At 33.0% G+C, this 22,014-nt stretch overlaps 4 protein-coding genes across 4 annotated transcripts in view; 1 reads left to right on the top strand and 3 right to left on the bottom strand.

Moving 5' to 3' along the window:
- The window catches only part of LOTGIDRAFT_116619 (hypothetical protein), a gene marked incomplete at both ends in the record, with an annotated part of 9,399 nt that extends 1,659 nt beyond the window's left edge, over nt 1-7,740 (bottom strand). Inside the window, 15 exons of the mRNA XM_009055420.1 lie at nt 145-260; nt 611-772; nt 1,914-2,037; nt 2,392-2,474; nt 2,878-3,036; nt 3,663-3,807; nt 4,095-4,185; nt 4,561-4,679; nt 5,063-5,151; nt 5,567-5,752; nt 6,135-6,191; nt 6,515-6,592; nt 6,868-6,985; nt 7,363-7,417; nt 7,608-7,740. Coding sequence (XP_009053668.1) covers nt 145-260; nt 611-772; nt 1,914-2,037; nt 2,392-2,474; nt 2,878-3,036; nt 3,663-3,807; nt 4,095-4,185; nt 4,561-4,679; nt 5,063-5,151; nt 5,567-5,752; nt 6,135-6,191; nt 6,515-6,592; nt 6,868-6,985; nt 7,363-7,417; nt 7,608-7,740 — 1,715 coding nt within the window. The remainder of the gene's footprint in view (nt 1-144; nt 261-610; nt 773-1,913; nt 2,038-2,391; nt 2,475-2,877; nt 3,037-3,662; nt 3,808-4,094; nt 4,186-4,560; nt 4,680-5,062; nt 5,152-5,566; nt 5,753-6,134; nt 6,192-6,514; nt 6,593-6,867; nt 6,986-7,362; nt 7,418-7,607) is intronic.
- Nucleotides 7,741-8,742: 1,002 nt separating this feature from the next.
- On the top strand, nt 8,743-9,417 carry LOTGIDRAFT_75797 (hypothetical protein; the record flags this gene model as incomplete). The annotated part of the gene is made up of 1 exon (XM_009055235.1): nt 8,743-9,417. A coding segment is annotated over one exon (675 nt), but the record flags the coding sequence as incomplete, so codon positions are not given.
- Nucleotides 9,418-15,593: 6,176 nt separating this feature from the next.
- Nucleotides 15,594-16,935, bottom strand: LOTGIDRAFT_116631 (hypothetical protein; the record flags this gene model as incomplete). The annotated part of the gene is made up of 3 exons (XM_009055421.1): nt 15,594-15,902; nt 16,197-16,385; nt 16,822-16,935. The coding sequence occupies 3 exons, from the start codon at nt 16,933-16,935 to the stop codon at nt 15,594-15,596; spliced, it is 612 nt and encodes a 203-aa protein (XP_009053669.1).
- An 893-nt stretch (nt 16,936-17,828) lies between these two features.
- LOTGIDRAFT_84951 (hypothetical protein) lies at nt 17,829-18,374 on the bottom strand (the record flags this gene model as incomplete). The annotated part of the gene is made up of 1 exon (XM_009055240.1): nt 17,829-18,374. A coding segment is annotated over one exon (546 nt), but the record flags the coding sequence as incomplete, so codon positions are not given.
- Nucleotides 18,375-22,014: the final 3,640 nt, after the last annotated feature.

The raw sequence follows: 22,014 nt of genomic DNA on the forward strand, positions 1-22,014 counted from the left end.
CTCTGAAATGACGCATAATATGTGTTAAACACTTTTGTTTAGATGGGACAATAAACTTTTTTAGAATTTCATCTACATATCATTTTTCAGAATTGACGAAAAGGGAAGAAATTCATTAAAAGTAAGGAAAAATATAAAACAAACCCCAGTGGATGTTGTAAGACAGACATCAATAATTCAACAGCTAAAGCTGATCCTATCATAGATATACCAGGTCTTGTTACTGTACATTGTTGATCTAAACTACGATCTCTTGTGGACTACAACAGATAACATTACATTACATTCATACTACCTCCACTTGCTTCATTTCAATATCCAAAAATAATTAACTCATTTAATTAATTCATCCAAATTGAAACTGCAGTCTCGGTGACATACACATATAAAACTTAATGAGCAATTAAAAATGACCTAAACAAAAAGGTGAATAAAAAAATGTCAATTTTGGGGGGATCACAATTCACCAATTCATCAAGTTACATGACAATGTTGAATCTTTATGTGTGTGACTTAAAATAGTTTGGTTTTTCTTCAGAAAGGAAAAAAGATAGCAACTAAGTTTAATCATGCTGAACATTTTATCTAAAGAGAAAATAAAGTTACTCACATCTCCTGGTGCTACCACATCATTACAGAAATAACAGCCTAACTGATCTCCAGGAATCACTTCTCCCAGTTTTATTTTAGTACCATCTACACCTGTATCTGATTTATAACCATGTCGTAATACTAAATATGTATCAAATCCTAATGCTGCATTAATAACAATCTATATAAAATACAGGATAACAATCTATAAGATAGAGGATAACAATCTATATAAAATACAGGATAACAATCTATATAAAATACAGGATAACAAACTATATAAATACAGGATAACAAACTATAAATACAGGATAACAATCTATATAAATACAGGATAACAATCTATATAAATACAGAATAACAAACTATAAATACAGGATAACAATCTATAAGAATGCAGGATAACAATCTATATAAGATACAGGATAACAATCTATATAAGATACAGGATAACAATCTATATAAATACAGAATAACAATCTATAAGAATACAGGATAACAATCTATATAAAATACAGAATAAAAAAAATATAAATACAGTATAACAAACTATAAATACAGGATAACAATCTATAAATACAGGATAACAATCTATATAAAATACAGGATAACAAACTATAAATACAGGATAACAATCTATAAGAATGCAGGATAACAATCTATATAAGATACAGGATAACAATATATATAAGATACAGGATAACAATCTATATAAGATACAGGATAACAATCTATATAAATACAGAATAACAAACTATATAAAATACAGGATAACAATCTATATAAGATACAGGATAACAAACTAAAAATACAGGATAACAATCTATAAGAATACAGGATAACAATCTATATAAAATACAGAATAAAAAAAAATATAAATACAGGATAACAAACTATAAATACAGGATAACAATCTATAAATACAGGATAACAATCTATATAAAATACAGGATAACAAACTATAAATACAGGATAACAAACTATATAAAATACAGAATAACAAACTATAAATACAGGATAAAAAATATAAATACAGGATAACAAACTATAAATACAGGATAACAAACTATATAAAATACATAGTAAATTATCTTATAGTACTTAACCATGTTAACAACTTACAATTTTTGATTTATCACATAGTACCGTACTTAACCATGTTAACACATGGATTTATCACATAGTACCGTACTTAACCATGTTAACAACTTACAATTTTTGATTTATCACATAGTACCGTACTTAACCATGTTAACACATTGATTTATTAATAATACTTCTCTTATGTTTTATAAACCTTACTAATTTAGCTATCTACTTACTTTTTGTTTAACAGCCCCTAATAAAGTTGGAAGCCACCGACTTTCTCTTGTATCCATCAACAAAAATACAGCATCATGTTTATCTATTAAATCTTCTAATGTTTCTATATCTTTCTTAGTCTGACTTAAACATTCTGGATCTTATATAATAAAAAAGAAGAGATTCCTCCTTTAAAACATTAACGTAACGTTGACACAATATACAAATTGGTATTATATATCATTCTGTCTGGTATTCCACAAACATAGCACTTTCTCATATGTACAAATTAAATATATATATGGAACATTTGATCAGTGGTGGAGCAAATGGGAGTGGGAGTAGAGGGGTGGGGAACTTTACCCCCACTTCATTTCTAACGAATTAAAAAGTATCTTTTTTACTTTTATGTGAGAAAATATATGTAAAAATGAGTTGGAAGTGGAATTTATCACTGGTCAATTGCAAGATGGGAAACCCGATTCTCAAGAGCCTGACACCAGGACTGCAGGACTAAAATAAAATATACCTGTTATTGCATGTCCAGGCATTGGTATACTTAAACTAAGACCTAAAGCATTCTGAAATTATAGGGAAATATTGATTAATATAGGACAACTCAATCCTGAAAGATGAACATTTATAATCCTTCAATACATTTAGTAATAACATATAAGATAGTCTGAATAGAAAGAACTTGCTCCGGATATTATATCTGAAATTTCAGAGATTGGCTCTGGGAAAATAGATACATTAAGCCATAAGATATTATGACTGGCTGAAACACTGTCAGAGTGTTGGAATGGTGGTTGTGGGGTTCTAATCTGGGTTGGCGTGTAAAGGTCTGGTAGCCCTGAAAAATTCATCTTTCCTCATTATTCCAGTCGACCCAGCTGCAAATGGGTATGGATAATCCAGAAAAATGCTAAGTGCTTTTGCAATGGACCAGGTGGGAGAAAGGGTACTATAAATATCAAAACGTACAACACCAGGAAATATTTGTCTCATTGAGTTTGCTGCAGCTTCTGCTTTAGCTTTTCCACCATTTAAACAGTCTTGAAATATAAATAATGATTGTCTGACAGGATTAGAATAGGATACTTTAGAATTATCTACTAATGTGATGTTCTTTACTCCCCAACCCTAAAATAACATCAAAAAATTGTTTAAATATTAATATCCTGCAATTTCATTTAAAATAATGCACAAAAATTAAACTGTCTGGAATATGTTGACATTAAAGTTAAAAAAAAAGGGATAATACATGCATATTACAGCAATCCCTACTCGAGTCCCATTAAATTAGGTCATAGAAAGTTTGGGTCAAAAAGATTAAACAGACCATCAAACAAAATGAAATGAATGGAGTTTTACATCCTACTTTTCTGCACCTTGTGGGCTAATGAAGACGGACAACGCCATGCAGGGTGCAATGAGGGAAATTTTGCAAGGACAGCAGCTGTCCAACTGTTGAGGGATCTTCAACTTTCACAGCCTGTAGCACACGTGGCCTCGGTGTATTGTCCCATCTGAACTATTACCAGCATCACTCACAGGGGGAACTGGGTTGAAATAACCAAAGGTATCATCTCGACCTATGCCAGAATTGAACCCTGGACCCTCAGGTTAGTGAGCAAGCGTCTAAATCACTGAGCCACTGCGGCTTCCAGACCATCAAACAATAGCCAACTTGTGGTTCCTTGTAACAAGGTTTGCAGTTTATAAAGAAATTCCTATGTCTGAAAATATCAATGTTAAAAAGAGCATACCATAAGACAGCGTGCAACATTACAACCTAATGTACCAGATCCTAACAACAGACATTTTGTAGAAGAGATCTTATCAAGGTCAAGGTCAGGTAGCAGTCGCCATCTCATTAGTTTTAAATTCAGATCAACAGCTGATGCACATAATCTGCAATAAAAACACATTTGGAATTGAATACAATTGATTGCAACTAAAAATTGGTTTATTGTCCCATCTGAACGACTAGATGTTTTATCCATGTCAGTCCCTCTTACCTCCATCACTGACAGGGGGTGACCAGGTTTAAATTTCAAAGGTATATTATCTTGACTTATGCCAGTAGCTCCCTGGGGTACATCAGAGACACTACGCTATGTGACTAGCTTTCCAATACCACGTTGATCATAATCAGCAATCACTTATCATGATGACATCATATATAATATAACAAATACCTGCTAGGGTCCATGGTAGCACTTAGATTGACCATCCTTGGTCCTAACTTCTGTTTTTCATTCTTCTCCCAGCCAACACATTTGGGACAAGCTGTAATGTCAATGATGAAGGAGGTATTAACTATATAAAGAATATTCATGTTGAGATGAGGTGTAAATATAATGATATCAGCATCAATTCAAGAACAGACCAACTCTAATTTAGGCAGGTTAACACTCACTGAGTGGAATAGTTCAAACTTTATCATCATTATTTGTACCAGTCAAAAGTCCTAGACAAAAGCTGAACTGAGGTCTCTGAAAACTACTCCCAGATCACTGTGAGCTAAAGATTTGATGGGTTTCATTATCTTCGAATTATAGACCTTATTCACATGTCGACCATATGGAATCCAAAACGAGACACTATGGAAAAAAAAACAAAGGTAACATTGTGTCACTGCATAAATTGTTAATCTAGACTTACTTTCTTTGTCTAATTTTGGTAACTGAACATTCAGCATTAAACTGTGGGATATTTCTCTTTTTCCATCTCGAGATTTGTCACGAAAACATAAAATATTGCACGTCTCTAACTTATCTGCCCTGAAAATATTGGTTATAGCAGTCATAGCGTGTTCCTTACAGGTCAAAGAGGAAATCGGTCAGGAGGTAAATTTGTTATATAAAAATAGATTTTAACTTGTTCCCCATTACAATTGAAATTCCTTAAGAAAAATCCCACATGCATTAATAACAAAAATAATATGCTTGGAAAATATTGGTGCTCTATACGTGAATTCTCATACAGTGGAGTCGCGTTTATTCGGTTGTCGATAATCCAGAAAAACCAGTGTTCGTGACACTTGATGGGTTTCCTAATAGGCAGGGACATAACTCTAGTTTTTATAGGGAACAGGAATGTGGGGATAAAAGATGGTTCCACTGTACTCACTGAACTGTGCTATAATTGTATGGTTAATACTTACCATGTATAAGCTATAAGGAGCAGGAAATTTCTCAAGGGCCATCCTGGATGGTTTTCTAATGTACAGGGATCACAGAACGAAAATGCTATCTAAAATAAAATGATTAGGATCTCATATACTACGGTAGGCTTAGTATAAAGCATGTTCCAATTACAATGATTACCCACATCCAACCTTGCTTTCACAATCCCATATTCTCATCATTAATTTTGATTGGTAGAGAATTTTCTTCTCGACCAATAAGATTCTTCCAAACAAAATATTGGAGGAAAATGTTTGAATAACCAGACGCAAAATTTTAAGTACCAAATTCCTATTAATTGAGTCTCAAAGTTCATGGTTGAGTTATTGTCAAAAGCCAAACAATTTTTATAGTTTTCAGAGGAGGAATGAAAAGAATTTCTTCTTTAAACTTTAGGCTTATGCTTTTTCCAAATATTCATATCTATATTATATGACAAAGCAAGTACGACTACACAAACAAATTATGTCCCCTCCAACTACTATAACCATAAAAAACACACCTGAAAACTTTGAAAATTTATTTACAATGGAATTAAGAGTAAGATTTCTCTGAAATTTTTTGTAAATATTAAGGAAACTTGTGAGCAACTTTTTTCCAAGTTTCACATTGATCATGATAAACTTCATAAACAGACCCTGTTCTCTGTAATTATCAGCAGAATGTTCCTGCTTAAAACATAAACAGACCTACTTGTTTTCCTTCGGCAATAAGTTGATCTACAGATCTTAAATCATGAAAAGTGAATAATTCATTGTCTTGAGACATAACAAAATAACTCTGATATGATTTGCTCTGAAACTCATCATAGCTCACAGCTAGTTGGTGGACCTAGAATAAAAATATAATAACGTAACTCATAACTCATTATAACTGATAGCTAGTTGGTTGACCAGAAAATCATGTCATAAAATAACCTAAAAAAAAATATCATAATATATGTATAATAACTCAAAGCTTGTTATAATGAATGATATAGATAATAAAATATATTGTTTTTACCTGTTGTTCAGAATATAAATCAGATATTGTTTGTGATTTAGATGTAACATTATAGATTAGAGCTGGGAAAGCAAACCAATAATAATAATGGTACTTTTTTAAATCCTGAAAAATGATCAGTTTACCAATAAATTATACAATTTTAATGGAATAAGGATTCATGATGCATGATATTTTCATATTTTTTCCAAAAAACGGATGACTTAATGTCATGTCATGTAATTTACCACCTATATGCTATACAATCTTACCACAGTTTACACTTTCTCTACGTAAATAACTCATACTGTAGTGTCTAAGGTTTTCAAGAACCAATATTGGAGGGCTAGGGGGGATCTACAATCTACATCATAATGTGGTGACTCCAAAGAAAAAAAGGCCTTCCCCCATTTTGGAAAGGAGGATTTATCATAAAAGTGTGAACTTACAGCATAAGCTAGTAAAATAAACCGGGATAATAATGTTGGATCTTCTACAGCTTTTCCTGTTTTAATATCTTGCCATATCTACATGAAATAATATGAGTAATATTTTGAAGGCCAATAACACAGGTTTTATTTAACAACCATTTTGCTGAAAATAAGAGTATTATGACACACTATCGTAAAAACTGCTGATAATATCTTAGGGCTTTAGCAATAGTGATGTTATAACAAGCTTATTTTCATTAGAATTGCAAGAACCACAGATGAAAATTGGAATGGTGCTAATCGATGCTCAAAATGTTTCTATAACAATAATAATACTTCACTGATGCAAATGAAACATGAACCTAAATGACCTGATTTGCCTTTTCTTCCAATAGCAATTTTTTATCACATTCTTTAAAACCTTCTATAGTATTTTTCAAATATAACACCCCATGGCTAATGAAACTTCTGGCTGGTGTTTTAAACAGTCTGAAATAATAAATAAGGATAAGACAACTGAACTGTATATTTTTGAGTTTGATTCATCTATATTGATGGTGTATACATGTACAAGATGAAACAAGACTTGTTTTCACAAGACAAGAGCTTCTAAGACCTATTTTAAAATGGAAACTTTAGGCGGATGCAAGTAATCATACTTGAAGAACCTGTAGCAATAACAATTTACTTAAATCTAACCATGGACAGGCTTGATGCTAACCCAGAGGGGGGCAAACGTTTTAAAGGTGGCTCAACTATGTGACGCCAGTAATTCAGGCCATCTAAATGCCCCCCCACTCTCTCCTTCCTTACCTTCGGGTCTGACCATGATTAATTTTAAATAGCTTATCTTTAATGGTACATACCTATCAAAACACGTATAGTCCACATTCAATATTGGATTCTGGTTCCTTATATCGCCTGTAAAATAATGAAGATTCACATAAACTCATAGACTGGCTTTACATTTTCGGTTAAATTAAGATAAAGTATGGTGTGGAAATCAACAGATGAACAGGGCACTTGTGTGGAATACAACTTAGTAGGTAAGGTGGAAACAGAGATGAAAAAACTAGAAGAGAAACTGAGTAGGAACTAAAACAAATCTCACCATTGTAGTAGAAACCACTGATATCTTTGGAACTTTCATCCAAAGCATATTCATTTAATTTTTTCTCTGACAACTTTGGCCAAAATCCAGCATCAAGACCGCTACTGAAAGGAGCGAACTGTAAACTTTCCATTCTGTGTCAAAATCTTAAAATATATTTTTGGTAAATTATTCCTTTAAAAGTTTTTTTGATACATTTTTTTAGCAGAGTCCACTACTACAATTTGTTTACTAAAATTGGGCGTTCATCATGAAGTCTCACGTGATGTCTTAAAATAGACTAGACTTGATTGTCAAGAAAGACAAATACATAAACGTTTATCAAAAGTCTGGATGTTAAAGCCTTTAGACGCACTTGTTTATTTTAATAAATCGCTCACTTATGAAGAATACTATTTTGTCAAAAAAACCTCCTGGATTGCGTCGGTAGACGCAGATGCAAAACCAAATAGAATTAAAAGATAACTGATTTATCAATTTTCTGTAAAAAAAATTATTCATCACTAGACTAAGATATAACCCTTATCAATTTCTTCATAACTTTAAATGAAGTGCAATCTTTGTTTACATTCATGCTTTTCAAATTTTAATTTAGCCGTGTATTTCAACTTAGGCTTAAAAAGACTTGAATAGAAATTAAGACTTTACTTCATGCCAAGAATTAGGCTGCTAATTAGCCATGGTAACGGTGGCTCTACCACGTAGACCTAGATCTAACTAATATTCCTTATCAAGGTCTAGTTTGTACGTAAAATAAAAATTCAAATAAAATGAAAAAATAAGGAATAGGCTTTCGTCTTTATTACCCCTCTCCCTTTATTACCATTCTCCCCTCTATTACCCCTCTCCCCACAGTAATGAATGGTCTTAGTAGGGTCAGAAAAACTAGGTCTTCTTTTATGCCGATTTTTGCGTTTCACCTGAGATGAGAAAAATGGCATGCAATTGAATTGATCTATTTGTGAATGAGAGAAAAATTCAATTCTGATACCATGACAATATGGTTAATTTTCAATGTGATTCACTTGCAGGTTTATATAATTAACAGTTAAAGAAGATGAGGGTTTTAATTATGGTATTATGGCTAACTGGTCTCGGCCATTCATCTCCCAATACATTTGATACAGCCAGGTATGAAGAAGGCAAAAAACAATTTCAACTGATACAACAGAACTCAGAAATGCCGAAATATGGAATTTGTTGGAAGAATGCTATGTTTAGTATTAAGAGTGGATGTAAACAGTTGAGTGATGAAGTGCAAAGCTTTTTGGCACTGTCTTATCTGAATTGTTTCTTGGCACTACAGGGCAGAAATACTTATGATTGTGAAAAAGGTGAACCTATCAAATCATGCACATCCAACATGGCTGATGCTGATCGAAGCTCGTTCACAACCATGTTTACTCATACACAAAATATCTGCTATTTTTTACAAGCCCAAATATGGCATGAAGAAATGGATTTGACTATTGACAGATTAGCAAATAGCTCATCACATGTTGGCCAACAACTAGAAGAATCATTTCGAATGCAACTAGACATGATCCAGCATCAGAATGAAAGTTTAAAAAATCAAAAAAAAATCATCAACCAAGCTCTAGATTTAAGAGTTCTAATCAATGATGTGTTTGACCGAGTTTCGAAGTTACAGTCCCTGGTTCTTGGAGAGTTTTCAGGATTTTATTCCATTATTTATTACATGTTTTCAATTATATTGTGTTATTTATTAACTTCAACGCCTAGAACTAGTGGTGCCAGATTTTGGTTATTTGCTGTAATGACTGTTAATATGTTGTTGGAACAGACTCTAATAATTTATACACCACAAATATTCATCACTGATATTCCTATATTTAAAGATGAAGAGGTATGTATTATCCAGTATCTTGTTTTTAAGATTTTAAACCTCATTAGATTACATGTATATTTTTGATATAGCCACTTCCGTTGGGGTCTAAAGACGGCCTTCGTGAATGTTTGTCAGTTTAATGACGCAGCCAGCCTATTATTATTTCTAACTAAAGAGGCTATATATTAAAATAAAAGTTAAAAATATGGAAAGAAAGTTTGGTCTAATTTTGATTAGACTGGTCATTTGATAAAGAGGAATTATGGCTGTATTGGCATTATAATTTAACCCCTTTGTGTCAAAATTTTTAGAATCAAAAGGATGACATTAGGCGTAGTGACACAACTTTCAATCATTAATATGTTTTACTAATGTTCTAGATTATCTTTCACTATCTTACTGTATCTTATGTTATTAAGACAAAATAATTCATTCTCTATAAAAACATGTTAGATATATTGGTTATTTCAGGAATTGATTTTTAGTTGTCAAAGAATGTTAAGGAAGATATCAGCTGTAATTGGTTTATTGATAATGGCTAACATGGCGTATAAATATCAAGATTTAGATACTCTGAACAGTCAACTACTTGTCGAAATAAGCAGACAAAATTCAGATATTAAACAACTGTTCTTGAATGGTAATATCTGTATACAGTGTACTCCTTGATATCCGACATCACTTTCTGGTCCCGATTGATTTCCTTCTTAGGCTAGTTTAAGAAACTCTGAGTACTCCGACACTATGTTTAATTATAGTGTGTTGTTTTATCAAAAGATTAACGCTGCCATAAATTTGGGTGTCATGTGGGACTAACCACCAGTTATATCATTTAGAGGTTCCCAAATGAATGAATGAAGAGAAAGACTTAAAGGGATTCTAGTTTTGTGTTTTATTTGAAAATTACTTTTTTTAACTTAAGGTTCAGTTTCCCCATCCAAGGCAGCATTAGATTATACAGACACTCCTCTACCAGCAACAATAGCCAGAGCTGATTGTAAGATATACTTAATATTTTTCATACTTTTAAATGATCAGGTTTATGGTCTTTATGTTGACGGGCTCACGGAAATAGCTGCATTCCAAGATAAAAGAAAAGTGGCTATTGCAGTTCAGATATATTATGTTAGAAATATTTTCACTTATAGAGACAGATGCACCATTTTTTTTGACCAATCATACTTTAGTCTCAGAAACGGGAATTATTTAGCTAAACCAAGCCAATCAGTAATAGTGTTCATGGCTCACCGTCTAAATTTGAGCCTCCAAATCCATGTATGTCCAGAATATCCGCGATTGAATATTGAAATGACAACTTGTCAATTTAAGATACTCTGTTATATATAGAAAAGATATATATAGAAATAATGAGTAAAATTCCTAGTTTGAAGTATTTTAAAGGAATTATGTGATTTTCGTACATTTCTAGTTCTTCTGAAGACTATTTACATATATTCCAGACTAAAATCAACCCCCAAAATGGCGCACATTTACATTGTTTTTAATTTAAAGAAATGAAAGTTATATAATTATTGTTTTGTTATAAAGCTACTACACATGAAGAAAGAAGTAGTGACAATGTAAGTGGATACAGTAGTGATTATAGTGATTCTACTGATATTAATGGTAGTGATAGAACTTATAATATAGATCACAATGCTGACTCAAACACTGATTCAGACAGTCTTAAAACTGGAACATCACTCACAAGTAATCTATCTCTATTGGAAGAATTAAACCATTTAAGAAATACAACTCCTATACGGCAGATAGAAAATCAGTTATCTTCGTGGATTAATACAGGATATTATCATCGAAATGGTCTTGGTATGTTGGTTTTTTTGAATATTTCTTTCAATCAGTTACTCCACTTGAATGCCAGTTTAGATGAGTTTTAATATATCAAACTTAAAGTTGAAACTTTGTGTGGTTTGTCAGAGGTCAACTTACACCTTTGTCCGGGAAAGGATTTTGGAGTTATTGCCCTTGACATAACCACACATTTTGTTGAAGCCGCTGCAGCAAAAAAAAAACTAGTCATTCCATAAATATATTAGGTATATCAATGCATACTTATAGATCTGAAATGCCCTTTATGTAAAAGCCCTGATGTAAAAAATAATTAAGTATTTATACCAAATTGGTGGTCAGAATTTCTTGTATGAAGAAGTTGTCTATCCTTTTATCAAAGATATTGCCACAGTGTTACCAAAAGACCAGTCTGTAGACCTGATCATTAAGAACCTACGATGTAAAATATATTGGTTAGTTATTTTTTATCTTATGTATGTTATCTTACTATAAATATATTTTATCTACAGATGGAATCGACACCCCTTCAACATCAGTAAGTATATCTCTTATGAAATATAATTTTAAATATTTTACTTTTACTGAGTTTTTCTTTTTTGAAAGGATAATTGAAATTCAATACTATAAAAAATATTTACATCAATTGTAGAGCGATATATAGAAATATTAAAACAGAACCTGAAACATGTTGTTACCCCGAGTTTCAGACTATCTACACCTGTGTCTTTACTGAAGTTTGACATGTTGTACTTGTTCTCGTGTCTTCACTGACAGTTTTTATCCAAACAAATAGTCAATTCAAGTGTGGGATTTCAAATTTCACACATTTTTTGTTTCAGGGCACAAGTATTAACAAACAAAGTCCAAGATATAACTTACGACCTAGAAAAGATCAGAGAGATAATTCCATGACTCATACAGAATCTACTACCAGTTTTCATAAAAAAGTCAAGCATTTAGAGAAAGTAGCCAGAAAAAATAGTCGTTTATCAAGAGCCATGTTTGGTCCTCGTTATTTGACTTCAGTATCTGATAATGAGTAGACTTATCACCAACATGTTGAGTCATATCACCTAGACTACTTCGTGTTCAATTAATTATAATATTCATTAGAGTAATAAACCTTTTTTCTTATTTTTTCTTTTACCACCTGATTGAGGTTAATCTCTGTTAGAATTTATGGGATTCGGGAGACGTTGATAGTATTCGTTACCACCATTCAGATGTTCAGTGTCATACATCTGTTAGTAGTTGAAATTACTATGCTTGATCCTCAGCACAATGGAAGGTAATCTTTAACACTATAGGTTTCTACTGCTTTCTTGCAGACTGTTGATCATGTCATAACAAGACTTGATTAAAAAAAAGTTCGCCTAACAGGGTATCCATTCGACCACACCCAAGCTTTGTTAAATATGATAATCTAACAAGCAGCATGAATCAGATGAAATTGTTTTGCTGTGGTACATTTGTTTAACCAATTGAATTTCCAGTTTTCCAACAGCAAAACAATTCTGTCTTTAGGTCACACTGTGTTTTTATGTCTCTGCTCACTACCAATGTTAAAGGGATGTAAAGAGGTTTTCTAAACTTTTTATGTGTATTGGGATCACTGATAGCATCAATTTGCACTATTCCAATTTTCAATCAGACGTCTCTGGTTCCTGCAATTCCAATAAAACTAATTGATGTATATATTGTTTTAAATACACATAAAACTTTTTAAAAACCTCTTTCCAACCTCTTTATCTAAAATCAAGGGCAATAAAAACTTTCATCCAACAGATCATGAATTTGGAGCACGTCAAGTTTCATCAAAATCCATCTGCAGCTTCTATTTAGGCATCAGGACGTAGAAAAAGAATAAGATATTCTCTGGAAGATTAAAAGTATACTTTATTGAAGTATACATAAAGGAAGGATGATATCAGCTAATTAATTACTAAAATGAATACAATTATAAAACGATTAATTAACACTAATAATGAGTGACTATATACTGATTACATTTAACTTGACAACATCAACATGGCACAATATTGTTGTCAATTTATTCTTTACTTCTTAGACAGAACAATCAAATTAACTTGACAATTTTAAAGCTTCATTAAATAATATCATGTCAAATTAGAGGGAAAATTTGTCAAACGATTTGATCATTGTGTCTAAGCAACACAAGATTATTTCTTAATAAAATTACACTTTGATGATATGAAGTTTGACCCATGGCTTTTGATTTTGTCCTCAGAAGGAAGTTTCACTGTCTACCATGAACAAATTACTGTCTAAAAGATTACTACAAGCTTGATGATTTGCCATTTGTCACTGGTTCTCCAAAATGATTGGATTCTGTCAACTTTTCAATTTTTACAAAAAAGAAAAGTTACACTAAAAGTCCAAGCTGACATCTTTTTTTCAAAATGTAATTTCATTAAAAAAATCAAATGATACTTGCATGATAATGATATTTCAATCCAATATATTAACAAAAGATAGCACTATAAACTATCCAAATATGAACAGGGCATAACGAGATTCGCTAATAATTCCAATTTTCGTTTAAAATTGAAATATTTTCTAAAAGTGTGCCATTCAAAGTTTTAACTAGTGAATTTACAAAATGGTGGCTTTTATATGTAATCAAATATTGAATTTATCAGTAATAATTCTATTGATGAAATAAAATATACAGTTTTTTATTGAATGGAACCTATCTACCATCTTTATAAATAAATACAATGATTCATTCCAAATCGATTCAATATTCTGATCAGAATCTGCTTTCATGCCCTTGTCAAAGAAATATTGATCTTTTACCATTGAATGTTCCATAATATAACGAATGATTTACTAGTACTGTAGGGGAAATGAAATACAGAAGCAAAATGAACAGTTGGTTTGTAATAAAAGTATCATACAATTACATCTTGAAGAATTTTACAACATGAGTATATACAACAATGTAGCAGTATTTTGTTTTTCTTAAAGAATTGAATTAATTTAAACAAGAACTTGTTTGATCTTCAATTGTATTTTATGATTTAATTGATGTATGGATTATGAATGCACCATTTTGTTTTTTATATCTGAACTGGAGCAATAGTAAACAAACTATTTGTGAGAAATGAAAATCTGAACTGGAGCAATAGTAAACAAACTATTTGTGAGAAATGAAAGAAGATAGTAAATACGTTTGGTTTAACTATATGTGAGACAATGTATATATATAAATATGAGTTGTGAATGAAAACATACCTAAAAATATGTCAAATATATCTACATTTTTTGTCTTTTCAAAATTTTCTTTAACAAATAATAAAGTCTTTGTAACAAATTTTTAATCTTTCAACAACAGTCAAAACGAGCGATTTACCCAAATACATACACCCACACAACTGGAGATTACATCATTGTGAAAACCCTTGATCAAAAATTTGATTCTCCCAAATAATTGTTACATATTTTGATTAATATCTTCATCAAACAAGGGAAGAGTCTTTGGAGATGTTAAATTGATCAAGGTGTGGCATCTGGACAAAGCTCGTAGTGACCACACCATATGTTCCTATTATAATATGGCTATATAGTTGTTACCAGTGTATTACTCATCTTCTGTTTTGACTTTTTTCACCATAGCTGCACCGGGCATAGTTACTGGAGTTTTACTGGAATCAAACAAATGTTAAATGTTTACTAATTAACAAATAAATATTAAGATATCATAATCTATGAAGACTAAAATGCCATATCAAGAGCTACAAATCTTCTCCTGAGGTGTCCATTTTAAGTTCAATCTAATACAAATGAGGCAGAAATTTTTTGAAGAAGTTTGGATTACAAGTACATCAACTTGACTTAAATAGGTATTAATTTAATTGCGTAAATAATCCTATAAGACTTACCCATCAGGTCCTGCTGGTAACTTATGCTTTACAGCAACTTTAGCACTTAATGGACTTTGGGAAGCATCTACAATAAAATAAAACAGTTATATATATATATATATATATATATTGTTATAGCAAATGTAAAACTTTTAAAATTTATATTTCTAAAATTATCAAAATAAACACTTTCTAGAATTATTAGAACTGCCCTCTGACTAGGGCTAAAACATTCGAATAAATAAACGAAAGTTTTAAAATAGGAAACATTTTGAAAAATTTATCGTATTTTATAAATAAAGTAAAAGATAAAAATAAAAGTTGTTTCTTTTTACGTTTGTCTTCAAATTGGTTAATTTTAATTGATAACACTTTTTATATTTGAAATTTTCGAAAAATTCTGATTGAAAACTTTGAAAAAAGGTTAAAATTTTGAATTCACTAACCTTGAAGCCACCTGACTTGAGTAGCTGGACCATAACCTTTCTCATTACGAGCTGCTATTCGGAATATAATGGCTGGTTTGGTGGTGTAATCTATATGTGCTGATGTTAAACTAGCTGATGTTACTATACAGGATGGATTTGGTCCACAATAAACACGAACAAAAGCTAATTGAGCAGGTGTGCCTGGTTTTTGTTCTGGTTGGGCTGTGGCTGCGTTTCTCACTGCTAAATACACTGAATATTCTGTTATTTTACCAGCTGTATTTTGTGGTGGTTCCCAGGATAGGTGTGCTCCTTCAACACTCTGAAAAAAGATTAATTGATTGAGTTTTTTTGTTGTTGATTTGGAAACATTTAAACACCAATCTTAAAATTTTAATAAATTATACAGAAGAAAGGTGTGTTAATGTCAGACACAAAAGAAAATATTGGGTTTGATTTAATTGCCTCTCAGACTACTCCAGACAGCATTCTCATTGATGATGTACAACGATCACATCTTGAGTAGAAATAAACAAAAATTAGGAATTGACATAAAAAATTAATTATAACTCCCAAAATGACGTAAAATGATAAAAACTAAAGCTGCATTACATACCTTACTGATTTTGATAGCAGAAGGGGCACCAGGGAAACCTGGTAAACATGTTTTAAATGCTGAAACTTCACTGAAGGGTCCTCTACCACAAGCATTAACACCCGATACTCGAAATTTATAGGCTGTACCAGGTTGCAATTCTTGTCTTTTCAAAACACTATGATCTGGTACATTGACAACATCAATATCCTAGAAAATAACATTACATCTATAAAATAATGTCTGTAACTAAAAACATCAGATATCACTTTATATGTTCATTGATTCAGTAACACTGAAATAAGATGAGAATTGGCAAAATTGGATGAAACTAAAAAAAAACTATTTTGGACCGCACATTTTAGATAGAAAGTGAAAAGAAATTAAGCAACGTACAAAACCTTTGAAATCATATTTTAAGGGACTAGGGCCCTGTTCCACAAAAAATATTCTGATCAAAATGTGTCCTAAGTGTGAAAAACCATAAGACAAAATAGTTCTGAAGTATTTTATCTCATAATAACAGCTTGACAAAATACATCAATAAGAGACAGCAATATTATCACTGCATGATTTACAACAGAATTGGTGGAAAAGTTCAAACCATATGAACAAAAAAAAACAGAAAAGATGAAAAGTAACTTACATCACCATTACCAGACATACCATCTGTTGGTAGATGATAATGTGACACAACAGTTGATGTGCTCTTAATAATACCAACATCAAACCATTGATTGGCATCTTTCTTTACTGGCATTAATACCTTATCCTGAAATATATTCCAAAGAATTATCATTTACTCTGTATCGTGTGAAAAATATTGCAAAAAAAAATCAAATCAGTAACGGTTTATGTTCTTCTTTAGAAATGATTCAATTGTCACATAATATTACATTGAAAGGAAATGATTTCTTCCATATATATAGATATATATGAGAAAATAAAAAAAATACAACGTACAATAGGTTCTGCTTTAATACCATTTGTAGACAACTCGCCTCCTTCTTGTTTGAGTGACCTGGCTGTAGAGACAGCTGCTGTGGCCAGAGTGGCTAATGGATCTGAAAATTCAATAGAATAGATGGGTCATCATTCATATGGTTGAATAAATTGTTGATATGTTGACAGAAAAGACAGCCCTACATCTATTTACACTACAGAATCAACCTGTCAGGTATGCTCATCAACATTTTTAGGAGGACAAACAACAGTCAGATTTGTGAAATGTCTGTTGACAAATAACTGATATTTTATGGTTAATTGTATATTGAGATGACTTTTGTGTTAACATTAATACAGGCTTGTGTATTTGGGAGGAGTCAAACCCAACGTTCTCTGAAATATGTTACCTGATTCAGAAGCACTTGTAATGGCGGCAGTTGTAACACCACTATCAGGATTAGGTAAGGGGTCTTGAGGTTCTAATTTAATTGAACCATCAACTGATGTGTCCATGGCCTCTTCCGAAGGTTTAGACTCATCACTAGCACTAGGGGTCTCAGTATGCGTATTAGCTGACTGGATTCCTTCCATGGGAGATTCACTTTGTACTGGTTGGGCACTTTCAGTTTGTGTCTCTGAACCTTCGCCTGGGCAACCATGTGGTGTGCCACAGTCACCTGTTGCTTGTGTTTCAGTCCCATCTCCAGGACAACCATGAGGTGTCCCACAATCTCCAGTTGCTTGTGTTTCAGATCCATCACCAGGGCAACCATGAGGTGTTCCACAATCTCCAGTTGCTGGTGCCTCAACTCCATCACCAGGGCAACCATGAGGAGTTCCACAGTCACCTGTTGCTTGTGTTTCAGATCCATCACCAGGACAACCATGAGGCGTTCCACAGTCTCCAGTTGCTTGTGTTTCAACTCCATCTCCAGGACAACCATGGGGTGTTCCACAGTCACCAGCTACTTGAGTTTCAGTACCATCACCAGGACAACCATGAGGTGTTCCACAATGTCCAGTTGCTGGTGCCTCAACTCCATCACCAGGACACCCATGAGGCGTACCACAGTTGCCTGTTGCTTGTGTTTCTGTTCCATTGCCATCACCAGGGCAACCATGAGGAGTTCCACAGTCACCTGTTGCTTGATTTTCAGTCCCATCACCAGGACAACCATGTGGTGTTCCACAGTCACCTGTATTCTGTACTTCTGATGCATCACCTGGACACCCATGAGGGGTACCACAATCACCATCAACAGTTCCTTCTTTTCCATCGTCTTTCACAGCTGGAGATACTGTAATCTGGACTGGTGGTTGATCACTAACTTGTGTAATTGATGTGGGAACTATTTTGGATGGAGGTTCAGTTGGGGATTGCTGGGCTATTAATGATATTGTAGGTGCACCAATCGTGGTTGTGGTTTTTATTCCAGGACTAGATAAGATAGAGGTTCCTGCAGTTACTTGACCTGCGACACCTTGGGTTAAGACTTTACCAGCTGTTTGACCAGGCCCTAATATTGTTACTACTGGTTTACCTTGAGTTGTTGCTAATGATGTAGTTCCTGTGGGTAGAGTTGATACAGACATTGGTTTAGTTCCGCCTAAAAAAAAGAAAATTTAGTATTATTGCATTCATTTGGCAAATTTAGAACTTAAGTGTAGCCAAAGAAGTGATGGATACCCTTTTCTCGAAAGACCTTCAAACATTAGGATATCATAAATTAATAGATTGATTAGAACATACCTGCTAAAATAGTTGAAGCTTGTGTAGCACCACCTTGAGGACTGACCACAATAAACTGGGTATTACCAGCTCCAGTTTGTCCACCTGCCATTTTAGTGATAAGTTTGGTTGGAGTATTAAGAGCACCACTAGAACTGCCTTTTGGAGCTGCTATTACTATGGTTTTAGTACCAGTTGGAGTTGTGGTCACACCGGTAATACCACCTGCTTTTGCCATGGATAACATTGAAGTGGGGATGGTTTTAATGACAGTTGTGATGTTCTTAGCCTGTCCATGCTGAAAAAGCAGATATAAATGTTGTATTATAATGTAGATTACAGAGGTAATCCCAAATCAATATTCAATCAGATATACAAATGTTTAGAACGTATTTGTTTTGATTTGGCAAATAGTTTTGGATAAAGCAATACAGGGGCAGTAACTCATACTAAATATTTTTGGATTGTTCTGATTTTCAATGGGGTTTATCCTTGGGTGATAACAAACACTCACACAAAGTTCCTTCAAGAATTGTATCTTCTAGAGTGTTTACGAGCATTTGTGGAATGACCAATGGACAGACATGAGTGGCAGCAATATACGCCCCCCCATTACAAGTGGGCGTATAAAAATTAGGCTACACAAGCAATGAGAGTATGCCATAAAAAAACTGCAGCTTAAATTGTTTAGATTCAAATTTTCATGACTAGACACTTTTTCCATGCAAAGCCCTCTATTCTGTATCACTGTTGCATACAAACATGAACATTGCCTCGTATTGCTATCAATATCAATAAGTGAAAGACTTACAGCAGGTTGAACACTACTAATACCAAGTATATTGGATGGTGTTTGACCACCTTTACTAGATGCTATAATAGCACTTGGTTTAGTTCCACCAGCTTGAGATGTAACTAATTTGACTATCGTTGCTCCCTGAGGTAAGGCTCCTTTGTTCTAAAATTAAAGGAAAGTTAAGCAAATCAACGAATTAAATTAAGTTTTGCCATGTCATCCCTCTTTCAAAAATTCTATAGCCTTGTCTGAAGACATGTCAAGAGGTTTTCTAAAATTTTTATGCTTTTCGAAGATCAATTTGCACAATTCCAATTTTCAATCAGACATCTGTGGTCCCAGCAATTCAGCTAAAATTGACCGCCGCAATATTTGCTTGTATCACATAAGACCTTTGGATGGGTCACGTCATAAAACACTTAGTTTTAGTAGAATTGCTAGAACCACAGACGTTTGATTGAAAATTGGAATGGCGCAAGTTGATGGTATCAAGAAAACCTCTTTCCAATCCCTTTAATGGAGAAAAAGAAACTTACAGTAGCAACAGTCATTCCTTGTGTAGTTTTAACTAAAGTAACAATTTGGGGTTGGTTTGTAACATGTCCTCCAGCTTTATGTACAGTGATAATCTGTTTACCACCTGCTCCCACCACATTACCAGCAGACGTCTTCAATATTGTAGTACCAGGGGGAGCAACTCTAATGGTTTGTGTTCCGGGAGACAAGGTTGTCCCTAAATTGAGTAAAAAAAGAAATTGGATGGTAAACAAAGCAGTTAAAAAATGTAGAAAAAAAACCTCAAATATCAAACTTGATATGTTCATTGCAACTGTAGTCTCTACAGTGTTCACAACCAAATGTCGGCCGGATGAAGAGGGTGACAATAACATAATATTTAAAATTATATTTTAGGTGTATATAAAAAAATGTCTGTAGACTTTTGGCTTGAATGATGTATGTATTAATGTGTATTTACCTTGTTGTACTTTACTTGCAAATCTAACACCAGAGGGAGTCAATACAGTAGGTGTAACAACTTTAACGCCAGATACAGTTCGAACAGTCTGTGGAGTACCAGGAGCATTAGGAGTTCCTGGTATTTTCTGGGTGGCAGCTGCAGCGGCAGCTAATGCAGCTATGCCTGTCATCTGACCACCTGCAGCTGTAGTCTGGATTTGAGGTTGCTGTAAATATATAGATTTAGGATAATGAAGTAAAAATGCTTAGATTAAGAAAACAAACTGATCAATCAACCAACATTCATGTGCTACTTGATGTCAGGGATCCTAGTAAGGATAAAAAAAATAAGAAGAAATGGAAAATATCAGCTGAGGGTCAAGAAGGCCAGACTCCTGCGTGGAGTTCAGGGAGAGATTTTCATCAATCAAACAAAATTTAGTGGTTTTTATTCGAAAAAAAAAAAGAATAAGGCTTGGATCCCTGTGAAGATTTAAACATGATAACAGCTAATATCAAGAAATTAATAAATCATCGTAACTCTTACCCCTTGTAAAACAGTACCAGCTTTCTGAGATTGACTTAAACTGATGATCTGAGGTGATGCTACACGTAATCCTGATGAAATAGGTGTTATTGTGACTGGTGATTTTTGACGTGGGGTGGCAGTTACTGAAACAAAATAATCACCGAGTTTAGAAACACAGGAACATATCTAATACTAATATCATTTTAGACCTCAAAACATAATGGCTACCATTTCAGCCTTATGTGTATCACTCATTACTTTATAAATCTTAACAGAAATGACTAGCAATATGTTAAAGAATATACCCTATTTTTGATGTATTTTAAGTTTATACAATCACACATTGATATTGTCATGCAAATCGTTACAAGACATGCAAAATATTGCATAAACTACCAAAGCTAGCAGAGAACATGCACATAAAGAAAATACGTTTTTCGTCAAATAAAAATGAGAAGTTCATGCAGTTCCTTGTGAAAACATGGTATTAACATGCTCATACAATGAAAACTAGTCTGATATCATCTGTCCAGGAAGTCAAATAGAATTATTTTTGGTTGTGGCTGGATTTAAACGGATTGTAAAGAGGTTTTACTTAAACTAAGCATTTTATGACATCGCTAAAGCTTCTATATAAGAAAGTTCGAATGGAATTGCAAGAATCGCCGATGTCTCACTGAAAATTTGAATGGTGCAAATTGATGCTATCAGTGTCTCTGATACACATATACAATTTTAGAAAACTTCTTTACAATCCCTTTACGAAATTTATATCGAAAATTCTGAATACATAACTAGACCACAACCATAATAGCATGTAAAAATTACATCTTGAGATCTTAAGAGTTGATGTTGACCATTTAACGAGTCACATCTAACCTAT

Source organism: Lottia gigantea (assembly GCF_000327385.1).
Source record: "Lottia gigantea unplaced genomic scaffold LOTGIsca_24, whole genome shotgun sequence".
NCBI lineage: Eukaryota > Metazoa > Mollusca > Gastropoda > Lottiidae > Lottia > Lottia gigantea.